The following is a 19,652-nucleotide window of genomic DNA, read 5'->3' as shown; positions in this document are numbered from 1 at the left end:
ATACTACATCGGTAGCTCTCCTATAGAGGGTCAACATAAATTTGAATAAATGGATAAAGACTGAGGGTATCAATCTGTCGCAAAACCGACCGATAGTCTTTAACTTGTCTTTAGTTTAATTGATGCCTAAAATTATGCTAAAAATATTCTAGAAATAAGTTACAGATTTGCTCGTTTTCACTCGGTAGCGAAACTTGCCCGCGAGTGATCGAATAGTGGAAATTTACAAGTCCCTCTTTTGTTTTATGCGGGAGCGGGAGTTTGCTTATGATTTTTTGAAATTTTATAATTAACATTTTTAGCATTCTTTTGAGCGATTTTTAATTTAATTTTTAAACTAAAACGAAACTCTAGACATTATAAAATATACATTGTGCAATGCTACATAATATACATTTATTATATTTATATTTATATCGCACTTCTACTATGAGTATCTATATCTATAAAAGAGGAAAATGTTTGTATGTTTGTTTGTAATTTATGGACTCGAAAACCGCTGAATAGATTTTCCTGAAAATTTCCATATATACAGCAACATCGCCTGAAAGTAACATAGGCTATATACATTTTTGAATTTCCACTTGGAACTGGAGATATAGCATCAGAATCGGAGGTACCTCCCAAAAATTTAGATTTTATATGCACATATCTATTGATTGGTTGAAGATACAGTGTCCAAAATTGGAATACGTAACGTAATTAGGAACAAAAATAAGTTTGCCAAATTATATTTCAAGTTTGCCAAATTATAAATCGGTTCAGATTTGGGTATAGCTCCCATATATATTTTCGACCGATTTCGTTCATTTGATGCCTCAAACACAATATGAATGTTCGATTCCAATGAAATTTGAAATGTGTGACGGGATTTAATCCGAAAATAAATTTGTCAAATTATATTGAAATCGGTTCAGATTTGGATATAGCTCCCATATATATTTTCGGCCAATTTCAAGCATTTGATGCACCAAACACGCTATGTATCCCCGATTTCAATGAAATTTGAAACGTGTGATAGATTTTATCTAAAAAAATTTATTTCCCAAATTATATTGAAATCGGTTCAGATTTGGATATAGCTCCCATATATATTTTCGACCGATTTCATGTATTTGATGCACCAAACACGCTATGTATCTCTAATTTCAATGAAATTTGGAATCTGTAGGGGAAATTAAAACGAATATACATTTGTCAAATTATAGTAAAATCGGTTCAGATTTGGATATAGCTCTCATATATATTTTCGACCTATTTCATGTATTTTATGCACCATGCACGATATGTATGTTCGATTCCAAAGAAATTTGGAATATGTAACGGGATTTTGATTAGAAAATAAATTAGTCAAATTATATTAAAATCGGTTCAGATTTGGATATAGCTCCCATATATATTTTCCGCCGATTTCACATATTTGATGCACAAAACACGATACGTATTTCCGATTCCAATGAAATTCGGCATAAGTGGCTAAATTTGGTACAAAAATAAATTTGACAAATTATATTCAAATACGCTCAGATTTAATTATAGCTCCCATTTATATACTCAGCCGATTTCACATATTTGATGCACCCAAAGCGAGAGAGACAAAATCTGGCACCAGCAAAAATTGCCAAATTATATTGAAATCAGTTGAAGTTTGGATATAGCTAACATATATATTTCGGCCGATTTCATACATATTATGCACCAAACACGATATATATGACCGATTCCAATGAAATTCAGAATGTGTGGCGGAATTTGGTTATAATAATAAATGTGATAAATTAATTGGAAATTAGTTAAGATTTGGATATTTTGGATATTTGGATAGTTAGGATTTGGATATAGCTCGGCCGATTTCACATATTTGACGCACCAATTTCAATGAAATATGAAAGGTGTGGCGGAGTGTGGTGTAAAAGTAATTTTTTTAAAATTATATTTAAATCGGATCAGATTGGGATATGAATTTAATAAGAACCATTGACCCACAACGCCTTAGGCTAACACTAAAAAACAACACAACAATTGATTTGAAATACGCTTATTACGGCGAAGTATGTTGCAATCTCGAATTCACTAATAGCAATAGAAATGCCACTCTACTTAAAAAAATTGCAGTTTCCTGCACGCTTGGTTTTTCTTTATCCAACATATATTCGTAAATAAAATTTTGAATTCATATAAAATTAAAAGGGGTAGCGAAGCGCACCGGGTTCAGCTAGTATGTATATATATACCATGGTACAATGGAGAGAAGGTAGGCCAACTTTGAAAAAATTGCAAGTATAGACTACCTGTCTACCTGTTTGGCTTGTAATGTCAGATATAGCATCAAAACAATAAAAAATCAAACAACTTGTTGCATTTATTTTGAATAAATAATTGAAAACCGCGATAACTGAATGAAGGGTCAACACTTCTTTTAAAAATCATGTACTATATATCTCTAAAGGATTATTTCGCTACAAAAACTCTAGATTTTGTCGATGCATACGTTGAAATAAACATTTTGAAAACACCTGAATTTGAATATTTTCTGAACAATTTTTTTGTTATTGAAAAGAAAACACATACATAAACAAATAAAGATGACATATTAAGCCAAGAAAATAAAAAAAATATCATAGCCCTACCTTGATATCATTGTACCATGACATATACTATCCTATAAATCGCTCCCTTTCAGAAAATAAATTGTGTGAAGCGCCTTTAAGTACGTTTTAAAAGGTAGACAATTTATCTTTACATATGACTCTAACATTATGTGTATACTAGCCGTTATTTCTAGTTCCTATGGTTTCTGAACACTGTGCGCATATCAACATACATATCATTCTGCGAGATTATATCTCATAAACACAAGATAATATAATGAGAGAAATATCAGTCAGCCAATGACTAAATAAATAAAACTGCAATATAAAAATATGAACAAATACGAAACAAAGTCGTCGCGAAGAGAGAGAGAGGCGACAACGGAAGCGTTGGGCACAACAGCTGCAGCAGATGCTGCTGCTGAGGCAATAGAAGTGCGAATTTATGTTTTCACAAACATTTGTCTGGCGATCGGACAAATGTTGTTGATGAAAACGTATCAACAGCAAATGAAAGCAGCAGCGGAATCTCTTTTTTTTCGGAAAACAAAAACAAATTCATATTCACCAAAAAAAAAAAAGAAAAAAATGTTTTCAGCAAATTTTTAAATTTTTGTAAAGAGAACACAAGAAATGGATTTAGTTTTTGCCAGTCGCTTGTCGAGATAAAATCGTCTGTTGGGAGATATAAATTTTGCGGAAAAGAAATTTAAAATATTTTAGTCTATTCCTAGTATAAAGGTATCCCGAAATGTTCCACTGAGTGACCCATTTATAAATAAAACATAAAATTAAAAATGTGTATAACAAAATGATTTTAAATTTATTGTTTTTTTTTTTTTGATTTTTATGAATTTAATAATTTTGAAAAAAAAAAAATATATATATATATTTATTGCAATGCAATTTCGAACTCTTTCCAAAATAATCACAAAAAGTGTAGTGCTTTTGTGTTTTTTTTGGAAATCAAAGTGAACCGCCATTAACTTGTGTTATTAAACGTTCATTAATGTGATGTAATTATTTGGAAAAATATACAAAATCAACGACAAGGCACGGACGAAAAAGTGACGCGCCCACCTACCCACAACCACCTACCCACAACCATACATACATATGTAGTATGTTTTGAAGAATAGTCATTCATCCACTCAAGCAAGCAACCACTTGGAATGCCATCCATCCTCCCAACATCATCATCGCCATTGCTTCCCAAAAATTCCGTCCGTCCTTAAACGTGTCTTGTGTGCGCTTTAGGTGATTTTTCGATTTTTGGTCTTTCGCGTATATGGTTGGATGGAATGGATAAACACTTGTGAAAGCGAAAAAATTAAAGAATTAAAAAAAAAAACATTAAAGAATTATTCGTTTGATTCGTTAAAAAAGAACTGAAACATTTTTAATTGAATGTATGATGGTATTAGAAGACGGAGAATCAGCAGAAGAAAAATACCAATAATTATTGAAATCTTGAATTCAATTCCGAACAATTAAATTGTGAAGAAATGCGCGCATTTGTGCCAAAAAAAAAAAACGAAAATCGCAAAAAACGCCGGAAATAATTAAATTGATGTAAAAATATGTGGGTCATAATTGAAGGGAAATATCATCATTCGAACGAAAATAAATATGACTGTGAATAAGAAAACGTTTTCACCTAGAAAATCATTTAAACAAAACGGAAAAATAATTTTAAGTTCAACAATTGAATATCGACATAAATTCAAAAGTCTCTCACCCACTTCGTCCTTCGCCAAACTGGATATTTTGTATTATTTAAATGAAATGATTATTATGACAATGAATGAAAAACAAGTAAAATAGTATCAGTCGGTTTTGCCGACAGGTGTATACCTCCAGCCTTGAGTTATGATTATTCAAACTGTTGATCCTTTATTGGGATGGTTCCGAAGCAGTTGGCTCGATTTGGACTATATCGACTACTTCCTTTACTTTATATGAGATATGATTTACCAGACATAGTCCACCGACCGTACCCCATTTTCATACTTCATCTAAGACAAATAAAACCAGTAAGGAAAAGTCAAAAGTCGAGCGGGGCCGACTATATTATACCCTACACCTTTATGCATATTTAAATAAAATTAGGTAAAGGTAATTCCGAGAATCATATCTGGTACCAAATATCATTGTTGTCGAATGCATATTATGGATGTGAGGGACTTAAACACCAAATCGGATGAAACATATATATATGGGAGCTATAGCTATACCTGAACGGATTTTCTCCGAAATTAATGTACTTGCTTCTGGTCTGAATTCGGTCGGAAATGCCAAAATTCAGGTCATTTGGACTGATATTGGCCATTTGGTGCACAATTAACCCGAAAACGGTTGAGGATATATATGGGAGCTTAATCCAAATCTGAACCGATGTTGACAAAATTTGATACACTTATTACGCATGTAAGTCCCTCACATGCGTAATAAGTGTATCAAACCCCAAATCGGATGAAACATATATATGAGAGCTATAGCTATATCTAAACCGATTTTCTCCAAATTTGATTTACTTGCTTCTAGACTGAATTCGGCGGGATGTATTAAAATATAGGTCATTTGGACTTATACACAATTTTCCCGAAATCGGTTGAAGATATATGGGAGCTATATCTTAATCTAATCCGATTATCACCAATTTCAAAAGGGCTCGTCCTTGGGCCAAACAAACATTATTTGCAAAATTTCATCTTTATCGGATAATATTTGCCGCCTGACGGACGGACGGACTGACATGCATAAATCGACTCAAAAAATGATTCTATGAAGATCCTCAAAAGTATCTATGGGTCTATCTCGCTTCTTTCCGTCTGTTAGAAACAAATGCACAAAGACATAATACCCTTACCACTATGTGGTGTAGGGTATAAATATTGGTATGGGCAAAATTACAAGAAAATCGAACATTTATATCCAATTTTATGCGAAATCATAAATTCCGATAAATTTAATATTCATATCAGATTTCTGGTTAAGAGAAATATATAGATATAGCAAGTTGTAAAAAAATCGCCGATTTGTTATGACAAATAATAGTATTGAAAATTGTGACAAGAGATCTTGTGTTAGGAAAAATATTTGAATGTGAGAAATTTGAAGAAAGTTGGATGCTTAGTTCGGTTTCTTTGAGCGTTTTGTTTTTTTAAAATTTTGACCCTATGCGGGGGAGGTACCAGAAGAAATGGTCCGATCTCTACCATCTTTTTAACAGATCTTGTGTTGATGGAAATATTGAGATGTACCAAGCCTGGAATGGAATCGGGTGTTAATTTCGCGTTTTATTAGCTTAATGGATATTCAAAACTTTGAGCCTTTGTAGGGGAGGTACTAGAAGAAGTGAACCTATATATTCCATCTTCATAGCAGATCTTGTGTTAGTATAAATAATGGGATGTGTGAAATCCGAAGAGAACCGGGTGCTTATTTCGGATTTTATAATCGTTTGGTTATTCAAAACTTTGACCCTTTGTGGGGGAGGTTCTAGAAGGACCTCTACTATATTTATGGCATATCTTGTATTGATAGAAATATTGAGATGTGGCACGTCTGAATGGAATTGGATGTTAATTTCGCATTTTATGAGTTTCATGGATTTCCAAAATGTTGAACCTTTGTGATGGAGGTACCAGAAGGAGTTGACTGATATATTCCATCTTCACACCAGACCTTGGGTTGATAAAATATTATGATGTATGTAATTTAAAGACAATAGGACTCACATACCACATTTTATAAGAGTTATAATTCTTAAAATTGTTGACCATATTGTCCATTTTCTCACCTAATTTAGCACCAATGCAAAGTTTGAGCAAAATCGGATTGATGTTTCTCTTTCTGTGCAGCAGAATATTTTTTTTGAAAATGTTGACCTTTTGTGGAAGAGAAACCAGAAGTAGTGGACCGATATTGTCCATCTCTAAACTCGATCTAAGTTTGACAATAATATGATAGACTCACAGGACGGACGGACATCGTTAGATCGACTACAAATGTCTTGAAACGGATTTGGTCCAAAGATACCTAGAGTTTAAAAACGTTATTTCGATGAGGCACGTTTTGGCCGTATCGAACCGAACGAACCAACAGTTGTTGAATCTTAAAATTTGCAATTGTGATTACTATGAAAGTGAACGATTTCACGTTTAGTGTGATTTCACGAAATTTTCTGGAAAAAAATTTCGAAAAAATCGAAGAGTTTTTACTGTACTAGAGTTGTTCCTTAAGTATAAATCGACTCAGATGAGAATATATCTCCCATATATTAGTTACCTACGGCTGTAAATTATAACTGCAGGTCAATATACGCATTCAAAACGAATATAGTTGGTATAAATTAATTCTAATAAATTCCCCATAAAATGTGTATTTGTTATTGGTAGCTCTACTAAATATGCAAAGTGGTGTTGGGTTATTAAAATAGATATTGTTCCTAGATATAGGGTTTATTCTGAGATTTATAGTGACATTTTGTGCAGAGAATTTATTTTTTTTTACATTTTACGTCTACAACGAATATTTATGTCACTTTCAGGAGTCAAAAATAGGGAACATTTTGTGGTTTCTTTGAGGGAGCATGAATTCCAATAATTTTTTTTTAATATTCAACGAAAATATAGAATTCTTTTCTTTAGTAAATTATTGTGAAATTTAATGAAAAATATATTTGTCTTTGGCGTCATCCTTTTAAAATGATGCGTTGTTGGAGATTTTTGCAGAAACTCGCACAAACTACGGCTTTAACCCTAAAATGTGAATTCCGTTTAAATCATATTTTTAAAAATGAACCAAAAAGACCCCCTTGTTGACACGGTTGAGCGTTATAACCATATATTCCTCGTATTTTAATCAGCAATATTACCGAAGATACTATACACCTAAAATTCACGGATTCAAAGGAATCTCAACACGAAAATGTCCAAAAGTTTTAAATAGTAGGGAACTTACCTCCTCTATTTATATTCAAAACGCCGATTCACGTATCTAATGTTTATACCCTAAGCCATATGGCTAAAGAGGGCATATATCAAAACAAAACATAGTGTATATGCCAAAAAGTAAGCAAGAAAGAAAGAATTCGAACTTGTGCAAAAATTTGCAAATATTAATATTTTTGTCAATGTCAGATGCCAGGACTACTCCTTCTGGCAACTTCCCCACAAAGGGTTAAAATTTTGAATAACCATAGCGCTCATAAAATGCGAAATTACAATCCAATTACTTTAAAACTTGGCACAACTTAATATTTCTACTTACGCAAGCTTGGAAATGGGGAATGTTTTCGAATTTTAAAGATGCTTGAATGTGATGGATTTTAAATTAAGTTCATTATGTTCTTCCTCTTTGTCGGTTTTTAGGAATTCCTAATTACGAAATTGTTAAGTTGGGGCAATTTCAGTAAGCATTTTACAGTACGTTTACATATAAATGGGTTAACCCACTGGATTCGGATTGAAATTGTCATATTCATTACTTATACTACAAATAAATCCAATTTATTTATATTTCAGCTACCCGAAAGTATTTCTACAAAACAATATGGATCCCGCGAATAACAACAATAATTTTGAAACCAATTTTGGCTTGGATATATTCACCAACCTGATAAAACAAAATAGTGCAGACGGAGACAATTCGAACCTGATAATATCACCATTCCTTGTCGAGGCCTTGCTTGCTCTCTTATACTTAGGTTCCGATGGAAAAACTGCCGAAAAACTCAAGGCCAAGCTGCAGTTGCAACGTTTTCCCAACAATGCCAAAATGGCTAGCTATTTTGCCGGCAATCTCGCTGCCATAACACAAACATCTCCCGACACTCAACTGGAAATGTGTTCGAAAATATTCATCGACGAACAGTTCGATTTGGATGTGGAATTTCAAAAAATTGCCTATAAATATTTTCTCACACAGGCGGAGAAGCAAAATCTCTGTCATGCAAAAAATCTCGAAGATTTACTCAAGAATTGCCTGCAAGAAACGCTGAAAAAATCCCAAACGAATTTACACTGCCCCACCGACAACTGCAAAGCTCTGCTGCTGATGGCTGCAAATTTTCGCAATAAATGGTTCCTGCCCTTCAGTGCCTATCGTTCGGGCCTGTACGATTTCCATGTGAGCAGTGATTGCGTGAAATCGATACCCATGATGTTGGACAATGAAATGTTTGTAAAATTTGTGGAATTAAAGGAAATGGATGCTCGGGCTGTGGAATTGCCGTACGAGCATGACGATGAAATCTCAATGCTGCTAATTTTACCCAATAAACGAGATGGCCTGCGGGAGCTGGAGGAGAAATTGAAAGAGGTTAATTTATCCACAATATCGGAGCAAATGCAAATGGAAAGTGTCCAGTTGTTGTTGCCAAAATTTCAAATTGATTTTGAGTGTTCACTGAAAACGATATTAGAAAAGGTAAGTAGTTGGGGGGTTTAGGGGGTTATTGTTCTGAGAAATACTTGATTTGGTTTTGTTTTCTGTTTTAGTTGGGATTTTCATTGCTATTCGGTGAGGATTCAAATTTTAAAAATCTTCTATCGCCACAATCGGCCTCGACATCACTTCCCATTGCTGATGTTTTACATAAAGTCTGTTTGGATGTAAATGAATCCGGTTCGGAATCATCAACTGTTGAAGGTAAGAAAAACTAGGTTTAAAACTAAAATGAGTTGTTTAGTTGTAAGGGTTAGATAACACATGGTGTTAGAGTCATATGTAAAGTGATTTTGTTCACAAATATCTGCAGCACTTTTATAGCATACTTTTAGACGCTCACCAGAATTTTTAGTGCTGGCGGCCAGTAAAAGCAACGTCGGAAGAAGCAGAGGGGATAGACAGTGAAAATTAATAAGGTCAGCAAGAACCTGACTAAAGTAAAACAACGAATTCGGGAAAAAACCTATTGTGGTGAATTGAAAATATCAGGGGAGTAGAGTGAACTTTTGCTCTAAACGACGGATCACGAGCGCAATGCCAAAAAGAAAGAATCCGGGCAGCATACACATCCTGAGTGAGAAAAACCTCGACGGGACCTTTATCGAGTCCAATGAATTACTAAAAGCCAGTGGCGATTGGAGCTTGTAGTTCATAGACTGAAGCGTTTGGTGAAGATATCTCCTCGATATCCATCCGGAGAACCGTTCAAGTCTGGGTCCACACAACAATACTCGAAGTGTAAATTATATGCTCAGAATGAACTCTGACCACTTTATGTTAACCTCAGTCAACGTAGGAATTCGTTTCGTTTCGTCGTTTTATGGGTGAATCTATCCCCTCTTCAAAATTAGTACCTTTTTAGTACTTTTTATTTTTTTATATCCTACACCACATAGTGGAAAGGGTATTTTATCATTGTGCATTTTTTTGTAAAATGGAGAAGCATGCGAAATAGACCCATATTTACTTATGAGGATCTTCATAGAATCACTTTCTGAGTTGCATGTCAGTTCGTCTGTCCATGTATTCTTGTGAACAAAATGCAGATCGCATTTATTCTCCGATTGAGATGCAATTTTCCAAACAATATTTGTATGGCCCAAGAACGAGCCCGACTGAAATTTGTGAGAAACGATTCAAATTTTGCTCCCAAATATATCTTCAAGCGACTTCGGGTTAACTGTGCACCAAATGACCAATATCAGTCCAAATCACTTCCAACGGAATTCAGCATAGAAGCATGTACAAGTAAATTTAGTTAAAATCGGTTCAGATGTAGCTATAGCCCCCATATATATTTTTATTTCGATTTGGGGTTTTAAGTCCCTCACATTCGTAATATGCACTCCACAAGAATGATATTTAGTACCACATATCAGATACAGCCTCGAAATACCTCTACCAAATTGTATCAAGATCGGCTCAGATTTGGATATAGCTCCCATATATATCTTCAACCGATTTCGGGTTAATTGTACACCAAATAGCCAATATTAGACCAAATGACCTGAAATTTGGCATTCGCAATGTTATTTGGTATAAAAGATAATAATATCTCCGTCAAACTTAGTGAAAATCGCTTCAGAATTGGATATGCCTCCGATATATTAGTTCCTTCTGAAACCAAATTATAACTGCCCTTAAGCCAAATGTTGATAGGAGGTACGATCTACTTCAAATAAATAAATCGGCCCTGTCCGACATTGGATTTTTTTTTATTGGTTTGGTTTTTCCAAAATACATTCACAAATTTACCCCGCAATAGCAAGAATTCATCGCAATACCAGATTTTAGATTTCCAACTCTATCCCTTACCCAAATACCATTTATTTTCATTTAGTACCCTTTGTACTTTTTGTACTACATTTTCCAAATACTAAAGCCAGGTTTTAGATTTTAAGCACTATCCGTTAATCCAACACCAAATTTAGTAAATTTTGTACTTTTCGTGGTACGCATTTGCAAAACCTCTAACTTATTTCAACCCTACCAACCAGCGCTGAGTGTAATACGAACATTTCAAAATTCCAGCTCCCTCCGTTCACCTAAACCCAAATTGTACCAAGCTTAGTACCAGTTAGAACAGCTATTACACTTAACTCACTTATCAAACAAAAACAAGATAAAAAGCAGTAAGTTCGGGGTCGAACTTTTAATACCCTCCACCATTGCAACGAATTTGGAAATATTCAAAAATAAAATCATTAAAAAATTCTGTTAAAATTTTAAAAATACCGAATATAGCCGTTATATTGGTGTCTATACGACGTGGACATACATATGCATTGTTTGTCATAAGCCATTACCATATTCAAATTCGAAACTTGAAATAAACGGTGAATAATGTAGCTAAAATCATCAAAATATCGTATATAAGGAGGTGCCGTTAAATTGGAGCTGTGCGAAGACCTGGACCAGCATGGACAATTTTCTGTCACAGGCTGTAGCATCCTATACGAACTTCAAATACCACATCTCAAACAATTTCGGTGGGTATTGTACCTAAAATCGTCAAAATACCGAATATAGGGAGGCACTGATATATGGGGCCTATACGAAGACCTGGACCCGCACCGACAATTTTCTGTCACAGACTGTAGTTCCCATAACGAACTTCAAATACCAATTTTGAAACAATACCGGTGAATAATGTCGCTAAAATCATCAAAACACCGAATATAGGGAGGTACCGTTATATGGGGGCTATACGAAGACGTGGACCTGCAAAGACAATTTTCTGTCTTAGGATGTAGTATCCATTTGGAACTTCAAATACCAAATTTGAAACAATACCGGTGAATAATGTCGCTAAAATCATCAAAATACCGAATATCGGGAGGTACCGTTATATGGGGGCTATACGAAGACATAGATTTGCACAGACATTTTTCTATCCATTTGGAACTTCAAATACCAAATTTGAAACAATTCCGGTGAATAAAGTCGCTAAAATCATCAAAATACCGAATATAGGGGGGTACCGTTATATGGGGGCTATATGAAAACGTGGACCTACATTGCCCATGTACGAACTTAACCTGCCTTCTGGAAAAATAAACATGTGTGCAAAATGTTAGCCATCTATCTCAATTCATTCGAAAGATAGCGTGATTACAACAGACAGACGGACAGACAGACAGACGGACAGACAGACAGACAGACGGACGGACGGACGGACGGACAGACAGACAGACGGACATCGCTAAATCGACTTAGAATTTTACGCTGATCAAGAATATATATACTTTGTTGGGTCTGACATGAGTATTTCGAGGAGTTACAAACGGAATGACAAAGGTAATATACCCTCCATAGTATGGTGGAGGGTATATTACCTTTACCTTTTGGTACCTACCCCCAAAAAGGGTGAAAGTTTTGAATAACCAAAACGATTATAAAATCCGAAATAAGTATCTGGTTCTCCACATCCCATTATTTCTACTAACACAAGATGTGCTGTGAAGATGGGATATATCTAGCGCACCCCTTCTGGTACCTTCCCCACAAAGAGTCAACATTTTCAAAAACCATGAAGCTCCTAAAACTCGAAATTGACATCCGATTCCATTCAGACTTTTCTTCTATCAACTCATGATCTGTTATAAAGAAGGATTTTTTATAAAACCCCCAAAGAGTCGAAAAAGGGTCCATTATGGGGATCATCAAAATCGATGCAAAATTATAGCTGACACTCTTACTTTTCCAACATGCTACAATTTGTGCCAATACCTTTTACGGGTCCATTGGATAGATGCCTATATTGTATATATCGGGTAAGTGGATCCGGGTCTGGATCGGAATCAGAGTAAAAATATCTACCTCTGTCAAAAATTCGAAAAAATCTAAGAGTTTTTACTAAACTAGGATTGTTTCTGTGTATTTACTATTTTAAAAACTTAGAAAAACTCTTTGCAAACGTAAAGTCCCTTTTAAAAGAGGTTACCTAGGCTTAAGGTCCACGTTTTCAGTATAGGCCCAATATAACGTTACTGATTTAACTTGTATTCTACGTTTTTATTGAAGCCCGCTTGAATATTGAGCGTCGGTAATTCTTCCTTCAAAGGTTTCTTTCTTCCTCTCATTCTTAAATATTAACATTATTTTTTTTATCTCTTTTATTTTCAGCTTCCAAACCCATTGTCATCAGCAACTGCATCGATACGCGGCAGAAATTCTTTAGAGCCGATCATCCGTTCTTCTTTGCCATACGAAACAGAGATGCCACATATTTCATGGGACATGTGGTCAAGTTTTAAAAGGTTATTTAGGATTATAGTACGTTTATATATATGAGGGTTAACCCACTTGATTTGGATTTAAATTGTCATACCCATTACTTTTACTTCAAATAAATCCTCTCAAAGTAGGTTAACCCTACAAAAAGTTCTAAAGTAAACATGGCATTAGATACTAAAAATGGAAATTTTGTTTATCCTTATCTTAATATCATACGAAATTGTGAAGTATTTAATAATTTCGGCTTTTGTACCAGTTTTGAGTTTTTTATGTTTGCAAAGTTGCCATATTAGTTGGTTGGTAGAAATTGATACATGGATCATTGGTAGAAGAACACACATGGTAGAACAATACAGGTAGATGCGTCAAAGCTTGGGAACATTGATATGTCAAAAAATTTTGAATATTTTTTCAAATATAAGTAGATTTTTATATGTTTTCTTATACGATGTCATTCGGAGGTTATAATAATACGCGTTTTTCAACAAATTTAAAAAAATTAAATAATTTTTCATTCAATATTTTCAATTCCAAAATTGGATTGACAGTTCATTGTCCCAGCAGCTGTCTCGATGCGTCTACCTATATTCTTCTACCATGAAAAAAAAACATTTTAAAATTTTTGACATATCAATGTTCCTAAGCGTTGATGCATCTACCTGTATTCTTCTACCATGGGCCAATCCAAGGCCCAATTAACAGGTTGTGTAAAGAATTATTGTGATTTAAGTTTTCATTCGTTTAATTCACAATTGAAATGAATCTATAAAAGTATCTAAAGCTGTCAAAATTATTATTGTGATTGAATTCCTGCACGACCTCATAAATTGTTCTTGGACCTCTGTAGCGTGCCTTGATAAAAACTTACCCTTTTTGTTTTGCATAGTTGCCATACTATTTTGTTGTTAGAAATAAAAAATGCATTTAAATAATATTTTTTTTGTAACAAAGATGTTGAAAATTAGTTTTATTTGTTTAATATTTTTTTTAAGTTAAGTTGTTTGTTTTTTTGTTATCATTTGATTTAATTTATAATGTAGTAGTTTCCTTTATCCTTAAAATACATACATATTTCAAAAAGAAATGTTAAACTTTGTTTTTAATGATTTTAATTATTAATGTTGGAATAGTTTACAAGTAGTTCTTTTCCTGTTGATAATTTACAATTTAAAATAATTATTGTTTTTGTTTTTGGTAATGAATTTTAATTTAGTGTTTTTTTATTAATTTATTTAATAACTATATGACTATTATTTATACTAGTTTTTGGAAGTAAGATTTATAATTTTAATATGTACATGATTTTGTTGTTGCTCTTGTTTTTCTATTTGTTTTTGTTAATTTATATTAAATTCAATTTTCTTCTTTATAATCTATACATTTTATGTTTTACAAAATAAATTCTTCTGTTGGATTATGTTTGCTTTAGTGTTTTATTTATAACTAGAAATTATTTACATCTGCTGTTTTGGTTTTTAATAATATTTAATATTATCTTTTTGTTTTTTGTTTATTTGGATTTGAATTAACTTTTTGATTGATAACACACACATTTGTTTGTTCACAAATATTTACACTTATAAATCTACCTAGTTTATGGAGTAATTGAAACTGCGATCAGTTAAACTCTAAATAAAAGATTGAAAAGATATTAACCGCAATGTGGCCAATCATTTCATAAGTGAAAGTTGTATTTTTTAAATTACTTTGTAAAAATATTTATATTCTACTGTGGTAAAAGAAAATCACTTAGTCTAAGGTGACCTTAGAATATATGAATAACAATTTGCAACAATGTTTGCGTCTTGAGTATCTATAAAAAACGGTGCATATTCTTAGGCGCAACACTTATTTTTCTTGGCTTCCATGGTTGATGAACTGGCAAACCTATTTCAAATTGAAAATTTTTTATGAAAAATTATTCAAATTTGAAACCAGTAAGGAAAAGTCAAAAGTCGGGCGGGGCCGGCTATATGATACCCTACAATACTATGCATATTTAGTAGAGCTCCCGTAACAAAATAATTTTTTTTTGAAGTAGATCATATCACCTATCAACATTTGGCTTTAGATTAGTTACAGTTTGGCTTTAGAGGGAACTAATATATTGGAGGCATATCCAATTCTAAATCAATTTCCACTAAATTTGACGGAGACATTTTATTTTTATACCAAATAACATTGCTATAGAGTGAATGATATCATTTCAAGAAGGTCATATTAAAAAAAAATATATATCGGAGCCGAGTTCCACAAAATGAAAATCTACGTCCCGAAATTCATACCATTTGGGCTGATATTAACCACTATTTGCACAATAAACCTGAATTGGGATTAAGGATATATGTATGAGAGCTATATCCAAATCTGAACCGATCTTGATAAAATTTGGCTGAGGAGTTTCTGGGTTGTATCTGATATCTGGTACCAAATGTTATACTTGTGCAGTGCATATTACGCTTTTGAGGAACTTTAACACCAAATCGGATGAAACATACAAATGGGAGCTATAGCTATATTTGAACCAATTTTCAACAAATTTGATGTACTTGCTTCTAGGCTGAATTCGCCCGGATGTGTCAAAATTTAGGACATTTGGTGCACAATAAAGCTCATATTGGATGATGATATATATGGGAGCTATATCCAAATCTGAGCCGATCTCGATAAAATTTGACAGAGTTCGAGCAGTAAATGATATCCTGTACCAAATATCATTCTTCGGAGTGTATATTACGCATGTAAGGGACTTAAAACCCCAAATCGGATGAAACATATAAATGGAAGCTATAGCTATATCTGAAACGATTTTCTTTGAATTCGATGTATTAGCTTTTAGACTGAATTCGGTCGGATATATCAAAACTCAGTACTTTTGGACTGATATTGGCCAGTTAGTGCACTATTAACCCGAAATCGGTTGAATATATGTATGGGAGCTATATCCAAATCTGGACCGATCTTCATAAAATTTGGCAGATGTATTTCTGGGCTGTATTTGATATCTGATACCAACTATCATTGCAGTAAAGTGCTTATTACGCATGTGAGAGACTTTAAAACCAAATCGAATGAAACATATATATGGGAACTATAGCTGTATCGGAACGGATTTTCACCAAATATGATGCACTTGCTTCTACACTGAATTCGGTGGGATGTGCCAAAATTCAGGATATTTGGACTTTTATTGGTCATTTGGTGTACAATTAATCCGAAATCAGTTGAAGATAAATGGGAGCTATATCTAAATCTGATCCGATTATTACCAATTTCAATAGGGTCAATTTCGTCCTTGTGCCAAACAAATATTGTTTGGAAAATTTCATCTCAATCGGATAATAAATACGATCTGCATTTTGTTCACAAAATACATGTACAGACGGACGGGCGGACTGACATGCATAAATCGACTCAGAAAGTGATTCTATGGAGATCCTCAAAAGCAACTATGGGTTTATCTCGCTTCCTTCTCCCTGTTACAAAAAAAAAAAAAATGCACAAAGACATAATACCCTTACCACTATGTGGCGTAGGGTATAAAAAGTACCGAAATAGAATATGTAATCATTTATTTTTGGTTCTCTTTGCTATTTGGTAAATTCCGAACAAAAAACAAGGAAAAATAGTAGCGATTTATGTGGGGGAGGTACCAAAAGGTAAAATTTCCATCCTCACACAAGGTCTTGTCTTAATAAAAATATTTGGTATGAGTGAATTTTGAAGAAATTGGACAAATGCTTATTTCGCAATTTATGAGTGCAATTATTTTTCAAAATTTTGATTCGTTGTGGGGGAGGTACCAGAAACAGTAGTCGGATATATTCCATATTCCCACCGGATTTTGTGTTGATAGAGATATTAGAATATGCCGAGTTTAAAAGGAATCGGATGCTATTTTCGCATATTATGAGCTTCATGGTTATTCAAACCTTTGACCCGTCCTGGGGGAGGAAGTACCAGATCTTATGTTTATGGAAATATTGAGAAATTTGAAGACAATTGGAATATTATTTCATATTTTAAGGTAGTTATAATTATTCAAAATTTTGATCCTTTGTGGGGTACTTAATGGAGAGGACAGATATGGTCTATTTTCCCACCTGACCTAGCACTGATAAAAATATAAGGATTTGCAAAGTTTGCTCAAAATTGTATGATCCGTTCTAGTTCTATAGGCTAAAGTCTTTTCTGTGAAAATGTTGACCATACGGATATTGCCTTTGAGAGTTACCGTGAATGCTATATCGACTCTATATGCCCTGAAACGGATTTGGTCCAAAGAGACCTAGGGTGTAAAACCATTATTTTGAATAGGCTGGTTTTGGACGTATTAAATGATATATAACCTCTAAGGCCATAAAAGGGTATAATTATGTGCTTTCTTTTACTTAGAATTTAACCTGATAGAGTTTCCTCATAGTATATTTTAAGAAAAACAAATAAAAAAGCTGTAAGTTCGGCCGGGCCGAACTTTGAATACCCTCAACCATTTGGTACTAATTAGGCAATTTTCAAAAATTAAAATCCATTAAAAAATTCTCTTTAAATCTTAAAAATACCGAATGTAGCCGTATATTAGGGCCTACACGACGACGTGGACCTGCATACGCCACTTTTGTCATAAACCATTACAATAATCAAGTGCGAAAAAATCGATGAATAGTGTTATATGGTGGCTAAACCAAAACGTGGTCCTACATGGCCCATTTTCAATACCAAAAGTCCTGCAGACATAATATACATTTGAGTAAAATTTTATCAATCTACTTCATTTCGTTCGGATGCTAGAGTGATTTCCACAGACGGATAGACGGGCGAACATCGCCAAATTGACATAGAATTTTATGCTGATCAAGAATATAAGTACTTTGTGGGGTCTAAAATGTATATTTCGAGGTGTTGCAAACTTAATGTAACCTTTATACTAGGGTGGAGGTTATAAAAACGTTCATAGTTGGTATGATCTGCTTCATATATATTCCCAATACAAACGATTATTTGTTACGGGTAGCCCAAAAAAAAAAAAAAAACTTTAAAATGGCCATAACTCCTTAAATATTAAGTTTTCGGCGTTTTTAGCTGTTATTTGAGATCACTTTTTTAGGCACGAGTTAATGAAAACTTTAAAATGGACATAACTTCTTAAATATTGAGTTTTCGCCGTTTTTAGCTATATTTGTGATCACTTTTTATACCTTCAGCCATATGGCTACAGATACGGTCAAAACGTGCCTAGTCGAAATAATGGTTTTAGACCCTAGGTCTCTTTGGACCAAATCCGTTTCAGAATATTTGGAGTCGATCTAGCGATATCCGTCCGTCCGCCTGTCTCTCTGTCTGGCTGGCTGGTGCGCACGATAACTCTCGAAGGGAGTATCCGATTTGGTCCAAACTTGGTACATCGTAAATTTTTTGTCAAACTTAGATTGAGTTCGAAGATAGGCAATATCGGTCCACTTCTTCTGGTACCTCCCCCAAAAAAGGTCGACATTTTCAAAAGATATATTGTTTGTACAGAAAGAGAAACTATAATCCGATTTTGTTCCAATTTTGCAAATCCTAATATTTGCGTCAGTGCTGGGTCAGATGTGAAAATGGACAATATCGGTCCACTTCATCAAGTACCTCCCCCACAAATGGTGAAAATTTTAAATAATCACAACTCTCAAAAAATGTGATGTAAATTCTTAAAATTGCACACATCCCAATATTTTTATAAATCCAAGATCTGGTTTTACCTCCCCCACAAAAGGTCGAAATTTTGAATATCCATTAAGCTGATAAAACGTGAATATTTCTATTATTTGAATATTTCTATCAACAGAGCATCTGTTAAAAAACGATAGAGATCGGACCATTCCTCACTATACCTCCCCCACAAAGAGTCAGAGTTCTGAATAACCAAAACGTTTATAAAATCCGAAATAAGCATCAGGTTCTCTTTATATTCACACATCCCATTATTTCCACTAACAAAAGATCCGTTGTAAAGATGGGATATATCGGTCCACTGCTTCTGGTACCTCCCCCACAAAGGCTCAAAATTTTGAATATCCATGAAGCTCATAAAAAGCGAAATTGACATCCGATTCTATTGAAGGCTTGGTACATCCCAAAATGTCCATTAACACAACACAGTCCAAATCTAGCACGTCGCAATATTTATATCATATTTATTTAGGTCCGACACGAAATGGCCAATTCCTTCGGTATAAGGTTTTAAACATTTAAATAATCATAACAGAAGTCAAAATATTTTTAAATAATCGAACATTGGCTGAGGGTATATATCTGTCGGCAAAACCGACCGATATTTTTTAATTGTTTAAACACGGATTAATGAAAACTTTAAAATGGCTATAACTTGTT

At 33.8% G+C, this 19,652-nt stretch overlaps 1 protein-coding gene across 1 annotated transcript; it reads left to right on the top strand.

Annotated features, from left to right (window-relative positions):
- The first annotated feature begins 3,205 nt into the window (after positions 1 to 3,205).
- On the top strand, positions 3,206 to 14,697 carry LOC101892280 (antichymotrypsin-2). Its single transcript, XM_059130059.1, has 4 exons — positions 3,206 to 3,332; positions 8,120 to 9,023; positions 9,095 to 9,245; positions 13,170 to 14,697. Exons 2-4 carry the CDS (start codon positions 8,148 to 8,150, stop codon positions 13,298 to 13,300), a joined length of 1,158 nt encoding a protein of 385 aa, XP_058986042.1. The 5' UTR covers positions 3,206 to 3,332; positions 8,120 to 8,147; the 3' UTR covers positions 13,301 to 14,697.
- The last annotated feature ends 4,955 nt before the right edge of the window (positions 14,698 to 19,652 follow it).

The sequence above is a fragment of the Musca domestica genome, unplaced genomic scaffold (assembly GCF_030504385.1).
Source record: "Musca domestica strain aabys unplaced genomic scaffold, Musca_domestica.polishedcontigs.V.1.1 7, whole genome shotgun sequence".
Classification (NCBI taxonomy): domain Eukaryota; kingdom Metazoa; phylum Arthropoda; class Insecta; order Diptera; family Muscidae; genus Musca; species Musca domestica.
Note: the sequence above shows the minus strand (reverse complement) of the source record. Positions and strands in the feature narration are given on the sequence as shown.

Excerpts from the sequence above, each read along its gene's own strand:
- LOC101892280 (XM_059130059.1), top strand. The coding sequence starts at position 8,148 with ATGGATCCCGCGAATAACAACAATAATTTTGAAACCAATTTTGGCTTG. Across the intron at positions 9,024-9,094 it reads TGAAAACGATATTAGAAAAG|TTGGGATTTTCATTGCTATT; the intron begins GTAAGTAGTTGG and ends TTTCTGTTTTAG. Across the intron at positions 9,246-13,169 it reads GGAATCATCAACTGTTGAAG|CTTCCAAACCCATTGTCATC; the intron begins GTAAGAAAAACT and ends TTTTATTTTCAG.